Here is a 26,614-nt window from a genome sequence, read left to right as displayed (position 1 = left end):
CCACCTCTCCCCCAACCTTCAAATTAGGCCTCCTCTCTCACCTCTCTCTACCCATTCTGCACACACTCGTCTCTCAGTCTTGAGTCTTCATTCTTTGAACATGTGGCTCATCTTTTTCGGCGGCCTTTTCCATGAACAAAATAATCCCTATTTGTTTTTATTTTCATTCATCTCGAAAGTGAATGGCAGCAGACCCGTCTTTCCTCCTTTCCTCATCTCTTTCAAGGACTACTTGCTCTAAAAAAAGGAAACCGAAGAACAAAAGAGTAGCCAAGTCCCCCATCTGAATCACACTTTAGGCAAAAACTGATCCATAGCATGACATCAGATGAAATGAGTATATGATGTCTCTTTTGGATTAAGTAATACCCGCATACCCCCATGGTCTGATGTATGTGTTTTGATCTGCTTTTTACAATTCATATACATGTTGTTGTTTGTCAAGGAAAATGTTAGAGTGAAATGCCCAACCAGCTAACAGTGTGGACTGATTTGAGCCACAGAAGTATGCTATTCTGCATAAGCTTAATTTATTTAGGCTAGTTAGCAGACCAGTCTCACCCCCCATTCCCCTGTTGTATGCTACCTTAGTGTGTGTGTGAGAGAGACAGAGAGAGAGCTTGTGTGTATACCTACATGGGCCAATGGAATGATGAGAGGTGAGCGATGGATACAAAGTGCCATTGAATGGAGCAGAGGAGTATGTAAACAAACAGAAAGATATGGTGGGAGATAGGAGAGAACAAATTCAGGGCCAGTTATGTTAACAGATGGATGGAGAAATACCCGCAGGACTAAATAAAAGAAAGGTGTGTCTGTGTCATGTCATGTCCTCTTTGGGTCATTAACGTAGGCTTGTAGCTCTGTGTATGTATGTATGTATGTGTGTGTGTGTGTGTGCCACATTTCCTTGCGTGTGCTATAATACACTCTTTGTTGCTCCAAACACACACACTGCCATGATGAATGATTGTTTTGTTGAGATATGCCATACACTGAAAACAGACAACACTTCCATTGAATATTTCCCCTAGGATCTTTCCCGCTGTTAAATTAATTTAGGGGAAACATTGATCTTGTGTATCACTGTATGTAGATACAGCATGCTATTGATGAATGTCAATATCAGGGTATTATTGATGCTTTAAATGAGTGTTGTAATAATGACCGGACACTGTACAGTACAGTGACAATGTACAGTAGAAGTGAGCTAGCTATTAACACAGTCATCCATTACAAAAATAGTAATCTATACTGTTAGCCTTGTTATCTCTGAGTGGGTGGTCCAGTTCACTGTTTGTTTTGGTGTGTCACTCTGACTAGTGCCTGGACAATGGGGGCCAGTGTGACATTGTGACTGTCCAGTATTGGGACAAAGGGCATCTTTGATGCCAGCATGGCACTACCCACCAGCTGTAGGAGTGGGTCGGTGCCGCGGGGTGGTGCGGGCTACCGGAGGGAGGTCAGAAAGAGGGCATTGATAGCTACACCCTGCTACAGCTCATCCAAGCTCATCACCAAAACCTCTCTGCAACTGGATCCTGGACTTCCTGATGTGCTGCCCCAGTTGGTGTGGGTAGGTAACAACACCTCTGCCACGGTGACCATCAACACGGGAGCCTTTCAAAGGTGTGTGCAGTTCAGAAGAGTTTGTGCATATATTATGACAACATTTTGTTTGTCTTCGGTGGCAAGCCAAAGCTCGGAGCCAAAGTCTAAGCCCCTTCGTTGGTAATTGGTCAACAGTAGATCTTTTTCAATAACGTCTTTGTTGTCATTCAACAAGAGACAATTTGTTTTCATGCACATTTTTTCATTGAGAAATACTGCACCAAACATCTTATTTAAATGTGAAATTGCGCAACTAAGATCTCCTCTGCAAAAATGTCAAAATTAATGATCTTAGATTAATTCTGACTATTTTGAGGAAGTGTATATTGGCTACGGCATCTCAAAATAGACAAACCGTACTAATGCCGCGTTTTTCTTGTTGTTCGACCAAAGGTATTTTAACCAGTTGCGACGAGCAAACCCGGATCCGGGATCCTATTTATAGCCTCAAGCTCATTACCATAACGCAACGTTAACTATTCATGAAAATCACAAATGAAATGAAATAACTATGCTAGCTCTCAAGCGTAGCCTTTTGTTAACAACACTGTCATCTCAGATTTTCAAAATATGCTTTTCAACCATAGCAAAACAAGCATTTGTGTAAGAGTTTTGATACCTAGCGTAGCATTTAGCGTAGCATTCAGCGTGCAACATTTTCACAAAAACAAGAAAAGCATTCAAATAAAATCATTTACCGTTGAAGAACTTCGGATGTTTTCAATGAGGAGACTCTCAGTTAGATAGCAAATGTTCAGTTTTTCCAAAAAGATTATTTGTGTAGGACAAATCGCTCCGTTTTGTTCGTCACGTTTGGCTACGAAAAAAACCTGTATCCAGGAGTGTAATTATCCCCGCAAGCTCATTAGCATAACGCAACGTTAACTATTCATGAAAATCGCAAATGAAATGAAATAAATATATTAGCTCTCAAGCTTAGCCTTTTGTTAACAACACTGTCATCTCAGATTTTCAAAATATGCTTTTGAACCATAGCTAAACAAGCATTTGTGTAAGGGTATTAATAGCTAGCATACCATTAAGCCTGGCATTCAGCATGCAACATTTTCACAAAAACAAGAAAAGCATTAAAATAAAATAATTTACCTTTGAAGAACTTCAGATGTTTTCAATGAGGAGACTCTCAGTTAGATAGCAAATGTTCAGTTTTTCCAAAAAGATTATTTGTGTAGGAGAAATCGGTCCGTTTTGTTCTTCACGTTTGGCTGAGAAAAAAAACAGAAAATTCAGTCATAACAACGCAAACTTTTTTCCAAATTAACTCCATAATATCGACAGAAACATGGCAAACGTTGTTTAGAATCAATCCCCAAGGTGTTTTTCACACATCTATTCAATGATAAGCCACTCCTGGCAGTTTGGTTTCTCCTCTCTTCAAAATGGAAAAATGCGCGCACCTGGAGATTGCGCAATAGTTTCGACGGAGGACACCCAGCGGACACCTGGTAAATGTAGTCTCTTATGGTCAATTTTCCAATGATATGCCTACAAATACGTCACAATGCTGCAAACACCTTGGGGAAACGACAGAAAGTGTAGGCTCTCTCCTTGCGCATTCACAGCCATATAAGGAGACATTGGTACACAGCGCCTAAAAAATCTGTCTCACTTCCTGTATGAAATTTCATCTTGGTTTCGCCTGTATCATTAGTTCTGTGGCACTCACAGACAATATCTTTGCAGTTTTGGAAACGTCAGAGTGTTTTCTTTCCAAAGCTGTCAATTATATGCATAGTCGAGCATCTTTTCGTGACAAAATATCTTGTTTAAAACGGGAACGTTTTTCATCCAAAAATGAAATACTGCCCCCAGAGTTTCATGAGGTTAGGGGAGTATGCAAGCATGCTGACACCTTTAGTCCTCCCCTGTACTCCCTGTTCAACCATGACTGCGAGGCCATGCACGACTCCAACACCATCATCAAGTTTGCTGACGACACGAAAGTAGTGGGCCTGATCAACGACGGCGATGAGACCGCGTACAGGGAAGAGATCAGAGACTTGGCAGTGTGGTGCCAGGACAACAGTCCCTCAACGTCAGTAAGACCAAGGAGCTAATTGTGAACTACAAGAAAAAGAGGGGAAAGTACGTCCCCATCCACATCGACAGGGCTGTAGTGGAGCGGGTCAAGAGCTTCAAGTTCCTTGGCATCTACATCACATGCTCCACACACACCCGCACAGTCGTGAAGAGGGCACGACAGCGCGTCTTACCCCTCAAGAGGCTGAAAACGTTTGGTATGGGCCCTCCCGATTCTCAAAAAGTTCTACAGCTGCACCATTGAGAGCATCTTGACTGGCTGCATCACAGCTTGGTATGACAAATGAACCGCTCTCGACCGCAAAGCTCTACAGAGGGTGGTGCGGACGTCCCAGTACATCACTGTGGCCGAGCACCCTGCCACCCAGGACCTCTATATCAGGCGATGTCAGAGGAAGGCCCAAAAGATTTCACCAGCCAACCAAGCCATAGATTGTTCACTCTGCTACCGTCCGGCAAGCGGTACCAGAAGAGCATCAGTTCTCGGACCAACAGGCTCCGAGACAGCTTCTACCGCCAAGCCATAACACTGATAAATAGTTAATTAAATAGTTACCCGGACTATCTGCATTGGCCATATCTTGCACTGACTCTCTGCACACTCACAAGACTATATACAGTGCATTCGGAAAGTATTCAGTCCCATTCCCTTTTTCCATATTTTTTATGTATTCAATAAATTTTTTTCCTCATCAATCTACACACAATACCCCATAATGGCAAAACAAAAACAGTTTTTTCGAAATGTTTGTAAATGTATTAAAATGTAAAAACATTATTCAGACCCTTTGCTATGAGACTCGAACTTGAGCTCAGGTGCATCCTGTTTCCATTGGTCATTCTTGAGATGTTGCTACAGCTTGATTGGAGTCCACCTTTGGTAATTTCAATTGATTGGACAAGATTTGGAAAGGCACACACCTGTCTATATAAGGTCCCACAGATAACAGTGCATGTTAGAGCAAAAACCAAGCCATGAGGTCAAAGGAATTGTCAGTAGAGCTCGGAGACAGGATTGTGTCAAGGCACAGATCTGGTGAAGGGGTACCAAAACATTTATGCAGCATTGAAGGTCCCCAAGCACACAGGGGCCTTGGTCAGGGAGGTGACCAAGAACTCTATGGTCATCCTGACTGAGCTCCAGAGTTTGTCTGTCGAGATGGGAGAATCTTTCAGAAGGACAACCATCTCTGCAGCACTCCACCAATCAGGCCTTTATGGTAGAGTGGCCAGACGGAAGCCACTCCTCAGTAAAAGGCACATGACAGCTTGCTTGGCCACGTCATCACACAGTGAAATATTCAATGTGCGCAGCTGAACACTGCATGCTGGAAACACTCAATTTGTTAACCAATATTTGTTCAATATAAATACTGAACTTGTTTTTGCATGGATTCCACGATGCTGTTTGCTTTTAACAGCTAGTCCTGCTATTTCTTGTCCCGGAATCCCACTTAATAGCCTGTTTGACAGAGCTGCTAGCCATCAAGCTAACAAAGTTAGTCCCAGATGAGTTTTGCAATGGAGCCCTTTTGTCTGGAGAAATAAATGAACGGTTCCAGCACTGTAGGAGCTGTATCTACTACGCTTTGTTTCGGTACAAACCGGATCACTCGGAGTTCCAATGCGGCAATTGTTTGCTTGCAGAGGATTATAGGCTTGAGGTGGCTTCCTTGATTACTCAGATCGCCAGCCTACGTAAGAAACTGGAGAAAGCACAGAGTGGAATGTTAACCTCTTCTACGCCGGTGGCTGGACGGCGTTCGCGCTTGTTGGATGAATCTCTGCCTTGTCGTTTGTCGTTATCCGACTGGCCGTTGTTGCCCGGAGATCCCATCTGATAGCGGAGTCGAAGGAGCACACCAAGAGGAGCATGGCAATCAACGATGGTCGCATGTCACGAGCCGTTGAAGCTGAAGACAGTAGCCAACCACAAAGCAGTCTACACTCCCAACGAGAGGCCTGGAGCGGATACAAACAACGAATAATTTTGCCGTCTTGGATCCTGATTTTGCTGCACCTTCATCACTTTTCTTTCTCTTCACAACTGGCTACGTGATTGCAGCTCAATTTGTGTAACTTTTGTTGACAATTTCGATACCTTTTTGAAACAAACACGTTTTATAAGGAGGATAGGATCCACCCAAATTGCGCCCTATGGGGCTCCCAATCACGGCCAGTTTTGATACAGCCTGGAATCAAACCAGGGTCTGTAGTGACGCCTCTAGCACTGAGATGCAGTGCCTTAGAGCACTGCGCCACTCAGGAGCCCACATTAACATATGTATCTTAAGAAACAAGGTTCATGAAATCAATGATTTGCTAGTAACTGATGACATTCATATCTCTGAAAGTCACTTAGATAATGCTGTTGATGATACAGTGGTAGCAATACAAGGTTATAACATTTACAGAAAAGGCAGAAATGCCAATGGTGGATGTGTTGCTGTTTATATTCAGAACCACATTCCTGTAAAGCTTAGAGAGGATCTCATGTTAAATACTGTTGAAGTAATATGGCTACAGGTTCATCTGCCTCACCTAAAACCCATTCTTGTGGGAAGCTGCTATAGACCACCATGTGCTAACAGTCAGTATCTGGATAATATGTGTGAATTGCTTGAAAATGTAGGTAAATGAGGTATATTTTCTGGGTGATTTAAATATTGACTGGCTTTCATCAAGCTGTCTACTCAAGAAAAAGCTTCAAACTGTAACCGGTGCCTGCAACCTGGTTCATGTTATCAGTCAGGTTAGTTACAAACAGCACAGGAATGAAATCATCAACATGTATTGATCACATCTTTACTAATGTTGCAGAAATTAGCTTGAAACCAGTATCCAGATCCATCGGATGTAGTGATCACAATATAATAGCCATATCTAGGAAAACCAAAGTTCCCAAGGCTGGTCCTAATATAGTGTATAAGAGGTCATACAAGAAGGTTTGTAGTTATTCCTATGTTGTTGATGTAAAGAATATTTGGTCCATGGTGTGTAATGAGGAGCAAACAGATGCCGCACTTGACACATTTATGAAATTGCTTATTCCAGTTACTAATAAACATGCACCCATTAAGAAAATGACTGTAAAAACTGTTAAATCCCTGTGGAGTGATGAGGAATTGTAAAAATTGTATGGTTGAGAAGGATGAGGCAAAAGGAATGGCAAATAAGTCAAGCTGCACAACCGATTGGCAAACGTATTGCAAATTAAGAAATCATGTGACTAAACTCAATAAAAAGAAGAAGAGACTACACGATGAAACAAAGTTAAGTGACATAAAGAATGATCGTAAAAGGCTTTGGTGGACCTTAAATTACATTTTGGGAAAAAAGGCAAACTCGGCTCCATCATTCATTGAATCAGATGGCTCATTTATCACAAACCCACTGATATTGCCAACTATTTTAATCATTTTTTCATTGCCAAGATTATCAAACATAGGCATGACGTGCCAGCAACAAATGCTGACACTACACATCCAAATATATCTGACCAAATTATGAAAGACAAGCATTGTAATTTTGAATTCTGTAAAGTGAGTGTGGAAGAGGTGAAATAATTATTGTTGTCTATCAACAATGACAAGCCACATGGTCTGACAACTTGGGTGGAAAATTACTGAGGATGATAGCGGATAATGTTGCCACTCCTATTTGTATTTTTTTACATTTAAGCCTACTAGAAAGTGTGTGCCTACAGGCCTGGAGGGAAGCATAAGTAATTATGCTACCTAAGAATAGCAAAGCCCCCTTTACTGGCTCAAAAAGCCAACCAATCAGCCTGTTACCAACCCTTAGTAAACTTTTGGAAAAAATTGTGTTTGACAAGATACAATGCTATTGTACAGTTAACAAATTGACAACAGACTTTCAGCACGCTTATAGGAAAGGACATTCAACAAGCATAGAACTTAGACAAATGACTGGTGATTGGCTGAGAGAAATTGATGATAAAAAGATTGGGGGTTGTTTTGTTAGACTTCAGTTCGGCTTTTGACATTATCGATCATAGTCTGCCGCGGGAAAAATGTACACTGCCGTTCAAAAGTTTGGGGTCACTTAGAAATGTTCTTGTTTTTTAAAGAAAAGCACAAAAAAATGTCCATTAAAATAATATCAAATTGATCAGTGTAGACATTGTTAATGTTGTAAATGACTATTGTAGCTGGAAACGGCAGATTTTTTTATGGAATATCTACATAGGCGTACAGAGGCTCATTATTAGCAACCATCACTCCTGTGTTCCAATGGCACGTTGTGTTAGCTAATCCAAATGTATAATTTTAAAAGGCTAATTGATCATTAGAAAACCCTTTTGCAATTACGTTAGCACAGCTGAAAACTGTTGTTCTGATTTAAAGAAGCAATAAAACTGGCCTTCTTTGGACTAGTTGAGTATCTGGAGCATCAGCATTTGTTGAGTTTGATTACAGGCTCAAAATGGCCAGAAACAAAGACCTTTTTTCTGAAACTCGTCAGTCTATTCCTGTTCGGAGAAATGAAGGCTATTCCATGCGAGAAATTGCCAAGAAACTGAAGATCTCGTACAGCGCTGTGTACTACTCCCTTCACAGAACAGCTCAAACTGGCCCTAACCAGAACAGAAAGAGGAGTGGGAGGCCCCGGTACACAACTGAGCGAGAGGACACATACATTAGGGTCTAGTTTGCGAAACAGACACCACACAAGTCCTCAACTGGCAGCTTCATTAAATATGTGACTCCGGGAATTCCTTGCCATATGGCATCACATGCAAACTTTCAATGTACATTTTTTTGTAACTTATAGTATCTGAGTCTGAGAGTAAATATATCAGTGTGGTTACCCTGTTACTTTTGTGTTCTGTAACACTTCAATTATGTTTGTTAAATTAAGATGACCTCAAATGACTCAGTCAGCAGGCTATCAAAAGGAGAGGAAGCAAAACTCCCTTAAAAATATAACAATAACAAACAGATTTTTTGTGTATTGTAATGTGCCGCAACACACAATATTCCCTTTCAAATCACCCAGTTCAACCCGCTCTTATTGCTAAAATAGCAGGGCTATGCAGGTAAATAATCATACCGTTAACTTGTATGCCCTCTAGTGGATTTAGTTGGTATGACATGTAATTTGTACATTTTAATTAATGTTTCATGGATCCCGGCTACACTGAGCTATGTAATAACGGAGGGGAATTACGAACTCGAACTAAACCAATGAAAGTAGAGACGAACCCACAATCTATAATGATAGCTTAGATGGGAAATTCCAAACTATGGAGGGGAAAGATAACAGCTATGGCTGTGTGTTGCGCTTGTAGCATGGATTAGCGACATGGGTTAGCTACAAGGTTAGCTCAAACAGAAGCAAAAGAGGAGCATTAAACCAACATTATAAGTAAACTGATGGTTGCCTCAAAATATGAGAGCTAAACAAACTAGTGAAATCCTTGCAATATATGTTTTTCAAGGTAGCCATCTAAGCAAAATAACAAGATAACTTAAATAATACTTTAGTATTGGTCTAAGCATCATGAATATTAATGCTCTAGTCCAAATTAGCTGAGATTGATAACAAGTGATGTCAGCTAATGTTAGCTAAAGAGGTCCGATCTGTAATGTAAATGTTAGCTAACTAGCTAATCTGGCATTAACATGTGCCATCATAATAAAAAATGCTGATTACTGGAGAAATTCACATAATGTTATACCCATCTTCTCCAGGTGGAGTTACAGTCCCTTGCAGCACAGGTAACCAGTCCGTTAACAGATCAATAACAGTAACGACCCATGCAGCTGGATTGCCCGGTTCAGTCCTTATACTGGCTAGTATAACTTGCCCCCATATAGCTAAATAGCCTGTTGCTTCCTAGCTTGGTTTGTTAGGCTAGAATTTCACCCAAAGTTGGAAAGAGAGAACTGATTTACTGTTGTGTTTGATCATCACTTCCGTGTCAAATTCTTCAGAATGAAATCCTTAGCTAGCGCTGGTTCTGAGAAGCTTTTCCAAAGCCGTCTGGGGTTGCTATCCTCAAATTCGCAGGATATCACAGGCCATAACAGATTCCCTCACAGCCCCTGAGCATAGCCCTCACCTCCCTGAAGGCAGTCCTCTGCTTGGTAACCGCCTGAGTGTAGTCAGGATAGATTCGGATCTGGTCTCCAAGTGTGAATATCACTTGTTTGACCTCGGCTGCTTTGCGGAGGATTGCTTCTTTCTCTTGGCAGTAGTGGCATCTTATCATGAATGCTCGTGGTGGCTGGTCATCCTCTCGTCTATCTCGTAAAATGCGATGTGCGCTGTCAAGCAGTGTGGGTTTGCCCAGGCCGAGTGCCTGTTATAGCATCTGTGCCATGAACTCTGTAAGGGCACTTGCCATCCTCTTGTCTTACTCTCACACCCGTGACACGTAAATTCGAATGACGGGATCTAGCCTCCAAATTTTAGTTTTTCTCTTTAAGTTCCATGATTTCCTTTTTCATTTGGAGAACATTTCTTTCCAGTGTGGTGATTGAGTCAGAGTGGCCATTAGCCGCGGTCTCCAGGCTGGTCATGCGGATGTCCAGTGCCTCGTGGTTGGATCTAGCCAGTTCTAAGGGCAGTTTTCAGCTCCTCTCTCAGCTGGCTAACCTGGTTTCGTAGCTCTGCCGACTGCATCTCTGCCTTTTTCGTCCATTTTGTCAATTCATTTCTGCTTCATTTCAGTTATTGCCTGTAGAATAGCTTCTTGTCCAGTCGCCTCGACTGTGCATTGTTCAGCCGTTGGGGTAGTCTCATGGTCCTTGGCTAGGCTAGCTGGTCTGTTAGCATTAGCCTTAGGCTGATTCTTGCGGTTGGTGCCTGGCATCGTTGACAAAAATGACAAAAACATGACAGTAAGCCTTAAAATTGAGTCTCAGATTGTAGAGTGGTATTTTGATCAACATTACAATCTGCCCGTATGTGTTGGAACAAACTATTCAAATATTTAAATGTTCTGATGAGGAGCTCAGAAAAGTACGTCCTCACATGGCGCCGCTCCTCATCTTCCCCTACAGGCCCTAGATTTGTCGCACCCGGACTACTATTCAGTCGTGTGGTCAGTTGCCACAAAAAGGGACTTAGGAAAATTGCAATTGGCTCAGAACAGGCCAGCACGGCTAGCCCTTGGATGCACACAGAGAGCTAACATTAATAATATGCATGTCAATCTCTTCTGGCTTAAAGTAGAGGAGATATTTACTTCATCACTACTTGTATTTATGAGAGGTATGTTGAATTCACCGAGCTATCTGTTTGAACTACTGGCGCACAGCTCGGACACCCATGCGTACCCCAGAAGACATGCCACAAGAGGTCTCTTCACATTCCCCAAGTCCAGAACAGACTATGGGAGCAGCACAGTACTACATAGAGCCATGTCTATGTGGAACTATATTCCACATCAAGTAACTGATGCATGCAGTAAAATTAGATTAAAAAAAACTGATAAAAATACAGCTTATGGAAGAGCGGGACTTTGAAGCAACACAGGTAGGCACAGACACATCCATACACACAAACACGATAACATACGCAAGTACAAATTCAAATGTTGTATTGTAGATATGTGGTAGTGGTGGAGTAGGGGCTTGAGGGCGCACAGTGTGTTGTGAAATCTGTGAATGTATTGTAATGTTTTTGAATTTGAAGCTGTTTGAGAGAATGCCACGAGTGTGCAAAGCTGTCATCAAGGCAAAGGGTGGCTACTTTGAAGAATCTCAAAGATAACATATATTTTGATTTGTTTAACCTTTTGCGTGTAGGGGGCAGTATTTGAAACTGCCCCAGAAACTAGAATATGCATATACTTGTCAGATTAGGATGGAAAACACTCTAAAGTTTCCAAAACTGTAAAAATATTGTCTTTGAGTATAACAGAACTGATATTGCAGGCGAAAGCCTTTTGAAACCTCTGTGTTCCTATGCATGCCTATCTTCCATTTAAAGGGATATCAACCAGATTCCTTTTTCTATGGCTTCCCTAAGATGTCAGTCTTTAGACATAGTTTCAGGCTTTTGAGCGTGAAGGATCACATTGCGTAAGTGGATAGGTAGGGGCTCTCAGAGTGAGTTTTGCGCAACTGCGTAAAGCGGACATTGTTTCTCCCACTGTTATTGAAAAAGCTACACACTCGGTTGATAAATGATCTAATATATATTTTAAAAACAACTTGAGGATTGATTATAAACGTTTGACATGTTTCTGTGGACATTATGGATATTATTTGGAATATACGTCTGCGTTGTCGTGACCGCTCTTTCCTGTGGATTTCTGAACATAACGCGACAAACAAACGTCTGTATTTTGGGTATAAAAATAATCTTTATGGAACAAAAGGAACATTTGTTGTGTAACTGGGAGTCTCGTGAGTGAAAACATCCGAAGATCATCAAAGGTAAATTATTTTTTTGATTGCTTTTCTGATATTCGTGACCTAGCTACTTAATGCTTAGTGTACATAATGTTATGTTATGCTATCGATAAACTTACACAAACGCTTGGATTGCTTTCGCTGTAAAGCATAATTTCAAAATCTGAGACGACAGGTGGATTAACAAAAGGCTAAGCTGTGTTTTGCAATATTGCACTTGTGATTTCATGAATATGAATATTTTTTAGTAATATTATTTGACTGTTGCGCTATGCTATTCAGCGGTTGCTGATGACAATTATCCCTGTACCGGGCTGGGTAGCGTCAAGAAGTTAACAATTTTTTGGTTACTACATGATTCCATATGTGTTATTCCATAGTTTTGATGTCACTTCACTATTATTATACAATGTAGAAAATAGTAAAAATAAAGAAAATCCCATGCATGTGTAGGTGTGTCCAAACGTTTGACTGGAACTGTATATACATTAGCAGAAATTTCCCCCAAAATGTTTTTGCTTTGTCTTTATGGGGTATTGTGTGTAGATTGATGAGGGGAAAATAACACTTTAATACATTTTAGAATAAGGCTGAAACGTAACAAAATGTGGAAAAAGTCAAGGGAGTGACTACTTTCTGAATGCACTGTATACATTTTATATACACTCACTCACACACATTACATTGACACTCTCACACAAACCCATAACACATTCACATACACTACATACGCACAAACATAACACACATATATGCACAAACATAACACGCATATATACCAATGTCACACACACACATACATTCACAATCATCATATGCTGCTGCTACTCTGTTCTTTATTCTTCTCTTATTATTATCTATCCTGATGCCTAGTCACATAACCCTGGCTTTATGTACATATCTACCTCAAATATCTTGAATCCCTGCACAGTGATACGGTACTGTTACTCCCTGTATATAGTTCCTCTTGTGATACTATTTGTATGTTTCCTATTTTCTTATTTTTAAGTCTGCATCATTGTGAAGGGCTCGTAAGCAAGCATTTCACAGTAAAGTTGTATTCGGTACATGTGTCCAATACAATTACATTTGATTTGTTCCCCACCACCTCTACACAAAACATCAGTTTGTCAAACTGAGTACCTAAATCAAATTAATGCTAGGGGAGAACTTTAATAGATGATGTTTAGCATTTTAATTAATGGAATCAATGGAATGACAGCAGCTGTGGGTTCTTTAAACAGTTACCCTTCAACCCTTTGGTTCTCTTAGCAGTACTTGTGGAAATCTTGTGAGGAAAAAATATATTATACGTCTCATACTTTCATCGCTATCAATTTATCACTTGTATGTATGTATGTATGTATATATGTATATATGTATCAATGGATGTATAACAAGATAATAGTGATGAAATCAACCATGTTGAATGTGTGTATTAGAGTTCTCATCTGGCCTGAAAATTGAAGCCTGGTCTGACCCAGACCCGATGAGCTGAAGCCCGAGCCCAGGCAAGAAATGTAATGCCAGATTTATAGACCAAGTTGCTATTTTGCTAAAGTTAACCAGAAGGTTATTCACTTACACTGGTGTTGACAACAAAGTGGCAGAGACATCATCAAGCGGAGTGAGGAGAGGGGGAAAAGCCCTTGCCTTGTCTAAGAAAAGTTAGGAGAGGGGGAAACCCAAATTGAGTATAATCAACTGTTATATGTAGACTCAGAGTTTATAAAACATCCATATATATTTTCAGAAATTAGACAGATGCTGCTTCTGTTGCCTGGTTAAGTGTTTGTTTGATTCTGTGAGCTCCAACTGCCTCAGACAACCACAACATGTAAGCTACACTATATATACAAACGCATGTGGACACGTCAGCACAAGCAACGTCATCAAAGAACCGTTCGTCGGGAGCGTCATGTAATGGATTTCCATGGCCGAGCAGCCGCACACAAGCCTTAGATCACTATGTGCAATGCCAAGTGATGGCTGGAGTGGTGTAAAGCTCCCTGCCATTGGACTCTGGAGCAGTGGAAATGCGTTCTCTAAAGTGGTGAATCACGCTTCACCATCTGGCTGTCCAGCGGAGGAATCTGAGTTTGGTGGATGCTAGGAGAACGCTTCCTGCCCAAATGCGTAGTGCCACCTGTAAAGTTTGGTGGATGAGGAATAATGGTCTGTGGCTGTTTTTCATGATTTGGGCCTAGGCCGTTTAGTTCCAATGAAGGGAATTCAAAACACTACCACATACAATGACATTCTAGATGTTTCTGTGCTTCCAACTTTGTGGAAACAGTTTGGAGAAGGCCCTTTCCTGTTTCAGCATGACAATGGGATGAATTTGGGATGAATTGGAACGCTGACTGTGAGCCAGGCCTAATCGCCCAACCTCACTAATGCTTTTGTGGTTGAATGGAAGCAAGTCCACACAGCAAGTCCCCACAGCAACGTGTAGTGGAAAGCTTTCCCAGAAGAGTGGAAGCTGTTATAGAAGCAAAGGAGGGACCAACTCCATATTAATGCTCATGATTTTGGAATGAGATGTTTGAATAAAATGTATGTTGAATAAAGCAATTTCACGAATTCCACTGTTTTTACACTTTGCCATGTTGTAGTAAAGATTTTAGTATTTTAAATTTTAGATTGTTTTCATTAGAATAGATTCTGTGATTTAAAAACAACAAATTATTCAGCATTGTTTTACGCTGTTCCAAACAAACATATTTTTTTGTTTTTATAATAGGCTTTTACACACATGGGTCACGCAGTGCTCACCGCTCTCTGTCTTCTTGATCGCTTTCTTCTTATTATTATCATCATCATTATAATAATACGTATGCTAATATCATCATCAGTAGGCTTAGTTTTAAAATGAAATAACAAAGGGAGCCTAGAATAATTCAACAGGTAAACTGCAACGTCAGCAATTGTAGGAATGCGACTGTGTTTAATCTTTGTAGTCTAATAAAACCTTTTATTCATTAGAACCGACTCTGGGATTTCTTATAATTTGTTAGGTGCTGTTTACACTGTTCCAAACAGTCAGAAAACACAAACTTTTGAATCTAACACCTGTTTGGCAGTGGCACACACACAGCGCTCGGTTTACCCACTTTCTCCTTCTTCGTCTTCTTCTTAAGATTATTATAATTGTTATTATTATTAAGTACTATAGTAGCCTATATAAGTATGAGTCATTCAGTCATGCCTTTAAATACACTCAAGTTTTTTATTTTTAAAATGAAATGTTCTGGATAATTAGGCTATGGCCTGTGTATTAAGACAACAATAATGAAATAATAAATACAGTGCCTTGCGAAAGTATTCGGCCCCTTTGAACTTTGCGACCTTTTGCCACATTTCAGGCTTCAAACATAAAGATATAAAACTGTATTTTTTTGTGAAGAGTCAACAACAAGTGGGACATAATCATGAAGTGGAACGACATTTATTGGATATTTCAAACTTTTTTAACAAATCAAAAACTGAAAAATTGGGAGTGCAAAATTATTCAGTCCCCTTAAGTTAATACTTTGTAGCGCCACCTTTTCCTGCGATTACAGCTGTAAGTTGCTTGGGGTATGTCTCTATCAGTTTTGCACATCGAGAGACTGACATTTTTTCCCATTCCTCCTTGCAAAACAGCTCGAGCTCAGTGAGGTTGGATGGAGAGCATTTGTGAACAGCAGTTTTCAGTTCTTTCCACAGATTCTCGATTGGATTCAGGTCTGGACATTGACTTGGCCATTCTAACACCTGGATATGTTTATTTTTGAACCATTCCATTGTAGATTTTGCTTTGTTTTGGATCATTGTCTTGTTGGAAGACAAATCTCCGTCCCAGTCTCAGGTCTTTTGCAGACTCCATCAGGTTTTCTTCCAGAATGGTCCTGTATTTGGCTCCATCCATCTTCCCATCAATTTTAACCATCTTCCCTGTCCCTGCTGAAGAAAAGCAGGCCCAAACCATGATGCTGCCACCACCATGTTTGACAGTGGGGATGGTGTGTTCAGCTGTGTTGCTTTTACGCCAAACATAACGTTTTGCATTGTTGCCAAAAAGTTCAATTTTGATTTGCAGTGGTCTGATACTCCTTCCATTTCAATATTATCGCTTGCACAGTGCTCCTTGGGATGTTTAAAGCTTGGGAAATATTTTTGTATCCAAATCCGGCTTTAAACTTCTTCACAACAGTATCTCGGACCTGCCTGGTGTGTTCCTTGTTCTTCATGATGCTCTCTGCACTTTTAACGGACCTCTGAGACTATCACAGTGCAGGTTCATTTATACGGAGACTTGATTACACACAGGTGGATTGTATTTATCATCATTAGTCATTTAGGTCAACATTGGATCATTCAGAGATCCTCACTGAACTTCTGGAGAGAGTTTGCTGCACTGAAAGTAAAGGGGCTGAATAATTTTGCACGCCCAATTTTTCAGTTTTTGATTTGTTAAAAAGGTTTGAAATATCCAATAAATGTCGTTCCACTTCATGATTGTGTCCCACTTGTTGTTGATTCTTCACAAAAAAATACAGTTTTATATATTTATGTTTGAAGCCTGAAATGTGGCAAAAGGTCGCAAAGTTCAAGGGGGCCGAATACTTTCGCAAGGCACTGTAAATAAATGTTCTGGATATTATTAGCTATTGGCCTAACAGCATAGCAGGGAAGGCACATTTAGCCAATAGGGAATGTTTTTGCAGTCTCAACAAATGAGGGATTTCGGTAACATAACTTTTCAGTCAGAGAAACAAGCAAGAAACAAATGAATAACTAATTAGATAGCAGCTTCAGCCCAACGGATAGCACAATACATCTTGTACTTTCTCCTGCAGCTGACGGAGGAGAGAGAGAGAGAGGGTGTGCCATTCACACAGGCACGCACTTTAAAAAATATATATATATAGGCCATGAAAAAATTATTGAAAACACAGGCCCCGGCCCGAACCCGTCGGGCCCCATCAGGTTCGGGCTGAAATTGAGAACTCTGGTGTGTATGTGTTTTTCTTCCCAGCTGGTCATTTGGGGTGCTAATGTGGGAGATCTTCACCCTGGGGGGTTCTCCGTACCCCGGCATCCCCGTAGAAGAGCTCTTCAAGCTGCTGAAAGAGGGCCATCGCATGGACAAGCCTGGCAACTGCACCAACGAGCTGTATGCTACCATCTTTATCTTTTTTTAAATCTCAAACACACACATATGCATGCACGCAGGCAGGAGCACAAGCACGAATGTGTGCATTCACGCAGGCAGGCACACACGCACACAAACACACGTAAACTTATTGGAGTCCCCACCCTCACCCCATCTCCATCAGATCAATGACCCTACACATCTGGCCTGGGTCTGTATCAATGTCCTCATTCACAATGGGGCCTGTCCAGTCACACAGAAAACAATGTTGCGGCCTACACCGGTACTGTAGGGCCTAATGTTCTCACACTGTACTGGAAACAGTGAAGTCCACAGTGGAGACAGACAGACAGACCTAGGATAGGATAGGATTGGCATTGGCGTCCATCAGTCTTGAACGTTAAAGAGTACAGAGAAATAGAACCTGCATAGCTCTGTGTTTGGATTGTCTGGTTCATACCTGGACACTTAGGCTCAGAGAAATCAGTCTTAATCATCTCACCCACTTTGACAGTGTTTTAGAGAAGAACAGCAGTCTGTTTAATGGGTGACAAGGAATGTACTTTGGAAATATATAATACAGGACTTTTGTTAACCTCTCTCTCTCTCTCTCTCTCTCTCTCTCTCAGGTACATGATGATGAAAGACTGTTGGCATGCCATTTCCTCCCATCGGCCCACCTTCAAGCAGTTGGTGGAGGATCTAGACCGTATCCTGACCCTGGTCACCAATGAGGTGAGGGCACAAACCAGAGTCATTCCGCTTAACCATCACACCTGTTCACACTAGGGCTGTGGCGGTCATGAAATTTTGTCAGCCGGTCTCATGGTAATTGACTGTTAAACCTCTTTGGGCTGCAATCCCGGGATTATATGACAACAGCCAGTGAAAGTTCAGGGCGCCAAATTCAAAACAACAGAAATCTCATAATTAAAATTCCTCAAACATACATGTATCTTATACCATTTTAAAGGTAATCTTGTTGTTAATCCCACCACAGTGTCGAATTTCAAATATGTTCTTCAGCGAAAGCACCACAAACGATTATGTTAGGTCACCACCAAGCCACAATAAATACAGCCATTTTTCCAGCCAAAGAGAGGAGTCACAAAAAGCACAAATAGAGAGAAAATGAATCACTAACCTTTGATGATCTTCATCAGATGACACTCATAGGACTTCATGTTACACAATACATGTGTGTTCTGTTTGATAACATTCATATTTATATCAAAAAATCTGAGTTTACATTGGCGCGTTACGTTCACTAGTTCCAAAAATATCCAGTGATTTTGCATAGACACATTGATTCAACAGAAATACTCATCATAAATGTAGATGATAATACAAGTTATACACATGGAATTATAGATATGCAACCGCTGTGTCAGATTTTAAAAAAACGTTACGAAAAAAGCAAACCATGCAATAATCTGTGATGTCGCTCAGAAATATAATACAATTAGCCGCCATTTTGGAGTCAACAGAAATTACATGATAAATATTCCCTTACATTTGATGATCTTCATCAGAATGCACTCCCAGGAATCCCAGGTCCACAAGAAATGCTTAATTTGTTCGATAATGTCCGTTATTTATGTCCAATTAGCTACTTTTGTTCGCGCGTTTGGTACACCTATCCAAACGCTAGTGCTGGTCGACCATTTCTTCGGACAAAAACTTCTAAAATGTATATTACAGGTCGAAGAAACATTTCAAACTAAGCACAGAATCAATCATTAGGATGTTTTTATCATAAATCTTCAATAAAGTTCCAACCGGACAATTCCTCTGTGTCTTGAGGAGCAACGGAACGCAGGAAGATATCATGTGGTATGCGCGTGACCGGGAAATGTCTCTCTGCCAGTAAGCTGACTCATTCCCCTCTTATTCAGTCCCACAACACAGTAGAAGCCTCATTCAAATTTCTATAGACGGTTGACATCTAGTGGAAGCCCTAGGAAGTGAATCTTCATTCATATCCCAATGTGATATCAATAGGGAATGGGTTGAAAATATACCAACCTCAGATTTCTCACTTCCTGTTTGGATTTCTTCTCAGGTTTTTGCCTGCCATATGAGTTCTGTTATACTCACAGACATCATTCAAACACTTCTATCCAATACTAATAGTAATATGCATATATTAGCAACTGCGACTGAGGAGCAGGCCGTTTACTCTGGGCATCTCTGGGCACCTTTCATCCAAGCTACTCAATAGTTCCCCTGCAGCCATAAGAAGTTAATGAACATGAACACATTTAGCATCTCCGGCTATCGTACTGCTTTCGGGGTAGGGTAAATTCTATGCACTTGAATAGCAGATGGAGGACTCTTTTGCTGCAATTAATTTTCATACCAGCCAGGTAGGCTACTCCAGTTTTAAAGCAACGCAAGGTGCTTAATATTAGAAAAGTTGAGAAAAAAATATAGTAGGCCTAATCTATGGAAACCTGATGGGAGCCTCGTCTTTTTAATAGAGGCCATCACAACTGTTGCATAGCCTATAGAAATGTTGCGCAACATGGGCTTATAGGAACACTTATTTCATTCCATGCATCAACCAGCTATGAGAAGCTGGCTCTCCTATTTTGCTCTAATTCTGAATGCCAGAGCTCTCAGAAGTGTTTTATTTGATTTTCTATTGCATTTGCATTGATGTTAGAATGATTAGTGGAACAATAGAGCGCTGAGTACTGACCATAAGCGACTGACCCTTAGCAAATTTGATAGGCTACTAATGACCATCAGCGGCATCAGAGAGCAGTTTTTGAGAAGTCTAGTTACCGTGACTGTCAAGTGGAATTTGACTGCTGTCATGACAAGTGACTGCCGGTGTGGCGGTAATGCTGTCACCGTAACAGCCCGAGTTCACAGTCACCTACAATCTGAAGTCTGAGAAATTCACTTGCAGTGCCTTTAGAAAGTATTCAGGCTTTTTCCACATTTTGTTACGTTACAGCCTTATTCAAACATTTTTTTAAAATCTACACATAATCTACCACATAATGATCAAGCGAAAACAGGTTTTTATAAATTTTTGCAAATGTATAAAAAAACGGATACTTTATTTACATAAGTATTCGGACCCTTTGCTATGAGCCTTGAAATTGAGCTAAGGTGCCTCATGTTTCCATTGATCATCCTTGAGATGTTTCTACAACTTGATTGGAGTGCACCTGTGGAAAATTCAATTGATTGGATATGATTTGGAACGGCACACACCTGTCTATATAAGGTCTATATTACACAGTTTACAGTGCATGTCAGAGCAAAACCCAAGCCATGAGGTCAAAGGAATTTCCCGTAGAGCTCTGAGACAGGATTGTGTTGAGGAACAGATCTAGGGAAGCGTATCAAAAAATGTCTGCAGCATTGAATGTCCCCAAGAACACAGTGGCATTCATCATTCTTAAATGGAAGTTTGGAACCACCAAGACTCTTCCTAGAACTATCTTCTCTAAAACAAACTAAGCAATCGTGGTGGAAGGGCCTTGGTCAGGGAGGTGACGGTGGTCACACTGACAGAGCTCTAGAGTTCCTCTGTGAAGATGGGAGAACCTTCCAGAAGGACAACCATCTTTGCAGCACTCCACCAATCAGGCCTTTATGGTAGAGTGGCCAGACAGAAGTAAAGGGTCTGAATACTTATGTGATATTTCAGTTTTCTACATTTGCAAAAATGTCCCAAAATTTGTTTTAATGCTTTTTTATGCTTTGTCATTATGGGGTATTATGTGTAGATTGATGAGGAGAAAAACAAATGTAATACATTTTTGAATAAGGCTGTAACGTAATAAAATGTGGAAAAAGTGCACGGGTCAGAATACTTTCCCGATTGCACTGTATGACATAAACCTGTGCTTTATAAAGGGTGGTATTAGCACCGCTTAATAAAGGCCTTATAAATATTAAAACATTTATAGGATGGCCCAACCTCTTGAAGACTTATGTAAATGTGATATTACCGTTTGTTTTTCTTTGTCATTATGGGCTATTGTGTGTAGATTGATGAGAGGGAAAAACAATTTAATCCATTTTAGGATAAGGCTGTAACATAACAAAAAGTTGGAATACTTTCCGAAGGCAATGTACGTACAGGGTTGGGGTCAATTCCCTTTCAATTCAGGAAGTAAACAGAAATTCCAATAAATATAAGCATTGAGGAAAAAATGGAATTGGAATTTAAGTTTACTTCCTGAATTGACAGAATTTAAATGGAATTGACCCCAACCCTGCTGACCTCGTATCCTTGGAAGTGCTCGGGCACTGAGAAGTATGACGTAAAAGCATGTCAGGCTTCTCCAAAAGCTTGGAAAAAGATGAACACGATACAGGCGCACAGACACTCCAATTGGGGGCAAGCAAAGTTGAACAACACTTTTTTTTAACAAGAATGTTCAAAAAGCATTAGAAGGAACCTGCGTTGGCTGACACATGACCTTTACAGTGACCAGAAAATGGCTGGTTGATGCAAACCAGGCCATGGCCACTGATGTTGCCCAATCATAGAGAGCTACTCCGAGCTATTCCTCGCCTCGGAATAATGGTTTGTGTTTCTCTCCGTTCCCCTCCTGTCGTGTGTGATATCCGTACACTGGTCTGAAAAGGGGCTGTGGATGGAAATCTGTCAGGGCTCATCTGGCCTCAGACCGGGACTCCATAGATAATGCCAAAAGCCCCAACTTCAAGGTTTCAGTTTGAACTTTTGAAATGTAATAAAGCGCCCCTTTTTCCCCTCCCCAAACCACTGGCATATGTGGAGCTCTTTAGTAATGTGAGATGCCTTGTGTTGAGCTGAGAAAATGGAAGCCAGCACTCTTTTTATGAAGAAAGCTCAAACCCCAAGAACACTTCTAAGGAGAGAGGAGGGTGCAGGGCTAAAGACAAAATGACTGGTTTAAGTCGAAAAAGCCCCAAAATGAATACAGAAAAAATATTTTTGTTTTTTATATTTTCCTCGTTTTTTGGGTGAGCGCTGAAGGTTGCCAGACTACGTTCAGCCACATTCCAATTTCAGATGTCAGGTTTGTTTGGATTGTGCTGGGGAGTGACGTTAAGCGGAGCGGTATAAATGTAGCCCTCTCTTTTAGTTTGATCGGTCTCTCTCTCTCTCTCTCTCTGGTCTGTCTTTCACTCACTCCCTCGCTCTCTCTCTCTCTCTATTTCTTGCCCCTCCTCTCTTAGTTTGAACTCTCTCTCTGGTCTCTTTCTCTCTCTCCCTCTCTTTGGTTTCTCTCTCTCACTGGTCTCCCCTCTTGCTCTTTCCCTCGCTCCCTCTCTCTCTTGTTCTCTCTCACTCTTTTGTTCCTTCTCTCTCTCTCTGGGTGCTCTGCCTTGCCCGCCCAGACACGTTGAACCACTTTATACTGAGACTAGCAGCAACCGGGTCAGCATTGTTCGATGTGAACCGTGCTGGAAAGTTCCCCTCGCTCCAGCACGCACCATTTATTAAGTATTATTTGTGCAAATATTCTTATACGGATCCGATTTAAGATTATTTTCTCTCCTGGTGCCGCAAATTTTTTTATGAATCTGTCCAACGTGATTTAGGAATAGTTTATAGTTTACATAATAGTTTATAGTTCTCTCACTTTCTCTTCTCTTTCTCTCTATCTCTCCTCTCTAAACCTGTGAGTGTTATAGTTGTCTTACCCCCTTCTTTCCTCTTACCCTGTCTATGTGTCCTGTAGGAGTATCTGGACCTGTGTGCCCCAGCGGAGCAGTATTCTCCCAGCTTCCAGGACACACGCAGTTCCTGTTCCTCCGGTGACGACTCTGTGTTCTCCCATGACCCCTTACCAGAAGAGCCCTGCCTCTCAAAGTACCAGCACATCAATGGGGGCGTCAAAACATGAGGCCTCCCCTCCTCAATCCCTCCATCGAGCCTGACCTGCCCCTCACCCTAACCCCCCCCCCCCCCCCCCCCAAAAGAGACATCTTCCATAGAGAGAAACTGAGATATACCCCCACAACTAACCCCCTCAAACCACAAACCTCCTGCCCCCCCAACCCCCCTCTGGCTCCCAATGGACTTTATTTTTTTATTTTTTATTTCACCTTTATTCAACCAGGTAGGCCAGTTGAGAACAAGTTCTCATTTACAACTGCGACCTGGCCAAGATGAAGCAAAGCAGTGCGACAAAAAACAAACTACACAGAGTTACACATAAACAAACGTACAGTCAATAACACAGTAGAAAAAAATCTATGTACAGTGTGTGCAAAGACAGAGTGTGCAAAGGACTAACGGACTGGATGAGACTGGGCCGGTGGCAGCGCTGCCGTTAGAACTGAACACATTCACCCACGTTCATACCCATGTTCAAGGTCTTAAGGAGAGGACAGGGACCCCCTTTCTTGCCGTTTTGTTATTTGTTCGGTTGTCTTCCACAAGAGTTTGGAATTTACAACTTGTGCCTTCCATGATTCCATTCCGCTGACTGCCATTCTAAGACTTTAGTTTGTGCCCAGAGGGAAAATATGGACCTTAATGAACTGAAAAAACAAGGAACTCAAAAAGAGGACAGCAAAATAGGAAGGGGAGTGAAAGAAGGCATCAACTAACAAAAACGGTTAAATAGGAGAAGAGCGCTTACAGACACGGCCTCTTGTTTATATTTTTGTAATATTGTCTTGTTTCTTTTTACCTTCTCTTGATAATCCCACACACATATTATTATTATGGCGAAAAAATAATGCATAAATATAGTGCTGAGTAAAATTGTAAATATATTCAAATATGTATAAATATATAAATAGTATATATTTACAGTTAATTATTTTTTGTATTGACTCCAGAATAATTCCCCCCTCTCCCATCCTCCCTCTTTGGGTTTGAGACAGGTGTGTCATCACCCAGGTTATGTTTCTGTTCTCTTGTGTTCTTTTAAAGACACAAACACAAGCATGCACACGTGTACACACACACACACACACACACACACACACACACACACACACACACACACACACACACAAACACCTGTCTCGCTCTCACTCAATGACACAGTGGAGTATTATTGGCTTTCAGGGAAAGAGATAGCATGTTAATTTATTTACTTTTTTTATGAAATCAAAAAGTTGAAAAAAGAACAAAAATAGTAAGAAAGAATTAATGCTATTAATGATGCTGATAACAAAGAATAAATAATTCATTATTTTTATTATGGTCATTTAAAAGTATCTTTCAGAGGTAACAGAAATAAAGCTATTTTTGGTAGTGGGTGTTAAAAAGATCCTGGTTTCGTACATTTTATATATAAATGTGAATATTAAGTTACAATTTAAATACTGTACATTTTATAGTTTGCTAATCCCTTTCTTATGTAGATGATGCAGTTTCTATCCAGTCATTTGACTCTTTCTTAGGTTTGCAAATGGAATGAGATTTCTGGATATTTACAGTACATTCAGAAAGTCTTCAGACCCCTTCACTTTTTTCACATTTTGTTACGTTACAGCCTTATTCTAAAATGTATTAAATAAATCATTATCCTCATCAATCTACACACATTACCGATAATGACAAAGTTAAAACAGGTTTTTGGACATTTTTGCAAATGTATAAAAAAAAAAAAATAGATATTTTTACATAAGTATTCAAACCCTTTGCAATGAGACTCGAAATTGAGCTCAGGTGCATCCTGTTTCCATTGATCATCCTTGATGTTTCTACAACTTGATTGGAGTCCACCTGTGGTGCATTTAATTGATTGGACATGATTTGTAAAGGCACACACCTGTCTATATAAGGTCCCACAGTGAACAGTGCATGTCAGAGCACAAACCAAGCCATGAGGTTGATGCAATTGTCCGTAGAGCTCCGAGACAGGATTGTGTCAAGCACAGATCTGGTGAAGGGTATAAAAACATTCTGCAGCATTGAAGGTCCCCAAGAACACAGTGGCCTCCATCATTCTTAAATGAAAGAGGTTTGAAACCACCAAGACTCTTCCTAGAACTGGCCGCCCTGCCAAACTGAGCAATCAGGAGAAAAGGGCCTTGGTCAGGGTGGTGACCAAGAACCCGATGGTCACTCTGAAAGAGCTCTAGAGTCCCTGAGGAGATGGGAGAACCTTCCAGAAGGACAACCATCTCTGCAGCACTCTACCAATCAGGCCTTTATGGTAGAGTGGCCAGACAGAAGCCACTCCTCAGTAAAAGACACATGACAGCCCGCTTGGAGTTTGCCAAGAAGCACCTAAAGGACACTCAGACCATGAGAAACAAGATTCTCTGGTCTAATGAAACCAAGATTGAACTCTTTGGCCTGAATGCCAAGCCTCACGTCTGGAGGAAACCTGACACCTCCTTACAGTGAAGCATGGTGGTGGCAGCATCATGCAGTGGGGATTTTTTTCAGCGTCATGGACTGGGAGACTATTCAGGATCGAGGCAAAGATGAACGGAGCAAAGTACAGATGACAACCTGATTGATGACAACCTGCTCCAGAATGCTCAGGACCTCAGACTGGGGCGAAGGTTCTCTTTCTAACAGGACAACGACCCTAAGCACACAGCCAAGACAATGCAGGAGTGGCTTCGGGACAAGTCTCTGAATGTCCTTTAGTGGCCCAGCCAGAGCCCAGCCTTGAACCCGATCGAACGTCTCTGGAGAGACCTGAAAATAGCTGTGCACCGATGCTCCCCATCCAACCTGACAGAGCTTAAGAGGATCTGCAGAGAAGAATGGGAGAAACTCCCCAAATACAGATGTGCCAAGCTTGTGGCGTCATACCCAAAAAGACTCAAGGCTGTAATTGCTGCCAAAGGGGCTTCAACAAAGTACCAAGTAAAGGGTCTGGATACTTATGTAAATGAGATACTTCCGTTTTAAATTTTTAATACATTTGCAAAAAAAATTCAAAACCTGTTTTTGCTTTGTAATTATGGGGTATTCTGTGTAGATTGATGGGGGGCGATTTAATCCATTTAAAAATAGGTCTAACGTAATAAAATGTGTAAAAAGTGAAGGTCTGAATACTTTCCGAATGCACTGTATATGATTGAAAACTACCCACTAGCAATCTGTTACTTCATTTAGGCTTAAAGATTAACACTAGAGGATTCAAAGCTGAAAAACAAAAGTATTAAATCATTTGTGTTTTTTTCTTCTAGTGGACCAAGTTTAAGATGTTTTTTTTGCAAGTGTTCTTGTCACATTTGAAAAATAAAAGATAGAAAAACAAGTGTCTGTGTTGACTATTCACTCAAAAATATGTTCATGTCCTTGAGAGAGGTCTGAGACTGGCTATATTAGAATATCAGACTATTGTCCGTTTTGTTTTGGTGTTGGCTGATTCTTTGATGGATTTTGTTCAGATCCGAATTAGTTTAGCAGAGTGAAATATTGATTTATGTAAACATGTAGGTAATCAGTGTTTATCATCAACTGTGATTGATAAAGGCTGTGTTAGAG

General features: G+C 40.9%; 1 protein-coding gene across 23 annotated transcripts in view; it reads left to right on the top strand.

Annotated features, from left to right (window-relative positions):
• The window catches only part of LOC110525582 (fibroblast growth factor receptor 2), a 117,830-nt gene extending 91,446 nt beyond the window's left edge, over positions 1-26,384 (top strand). For all 23 annotated transcript variants that reach the window (XM_090235271.1, XM_021605840.3, XM_090235189.1 and 20 more), the window contains 3 exons: positions 17,077-17,214; positions 17,823-17,928; positions 22,887-26,384. In XM_090235271.1, coding sequence (XP_090091397.1) covers positions 17,077-17,214; positions 17,823-17,928; positions 22,887-23,051 — 409 coding nt within the window. In that variant the 3' untranslated portion in view covers positions 23,052-26,384. The remainder of the gene's footprint in view (positions 1-17,076; positions 17,215-17,822; positions 17,929-22,886) is intronic.
• The last annotated feature ends 230 nt before the right edge of the window (positions 26,385-26,614 follow it).

This window comes from Oncorhynchus mykiss, chromosome 1, assembly GCF_057628025.1.
Source record: "Oncorhynchus mykiss isolate SJ-2025 chromosome 1, ASM5762802v1, whole genome shotgun sequence".
Classification (NCBI taxonomy): Eukaryota; Metazoa; Chordata; class Actinopteri; order Salmoniformes; family Salmonidae; genus Oncorhynchus; species Oncorhynchus mykiss.
Note: the sequence above shows the minus strand (reverse complement) of the source record. Positions and strands in the feature narration are given on the sequence as shown.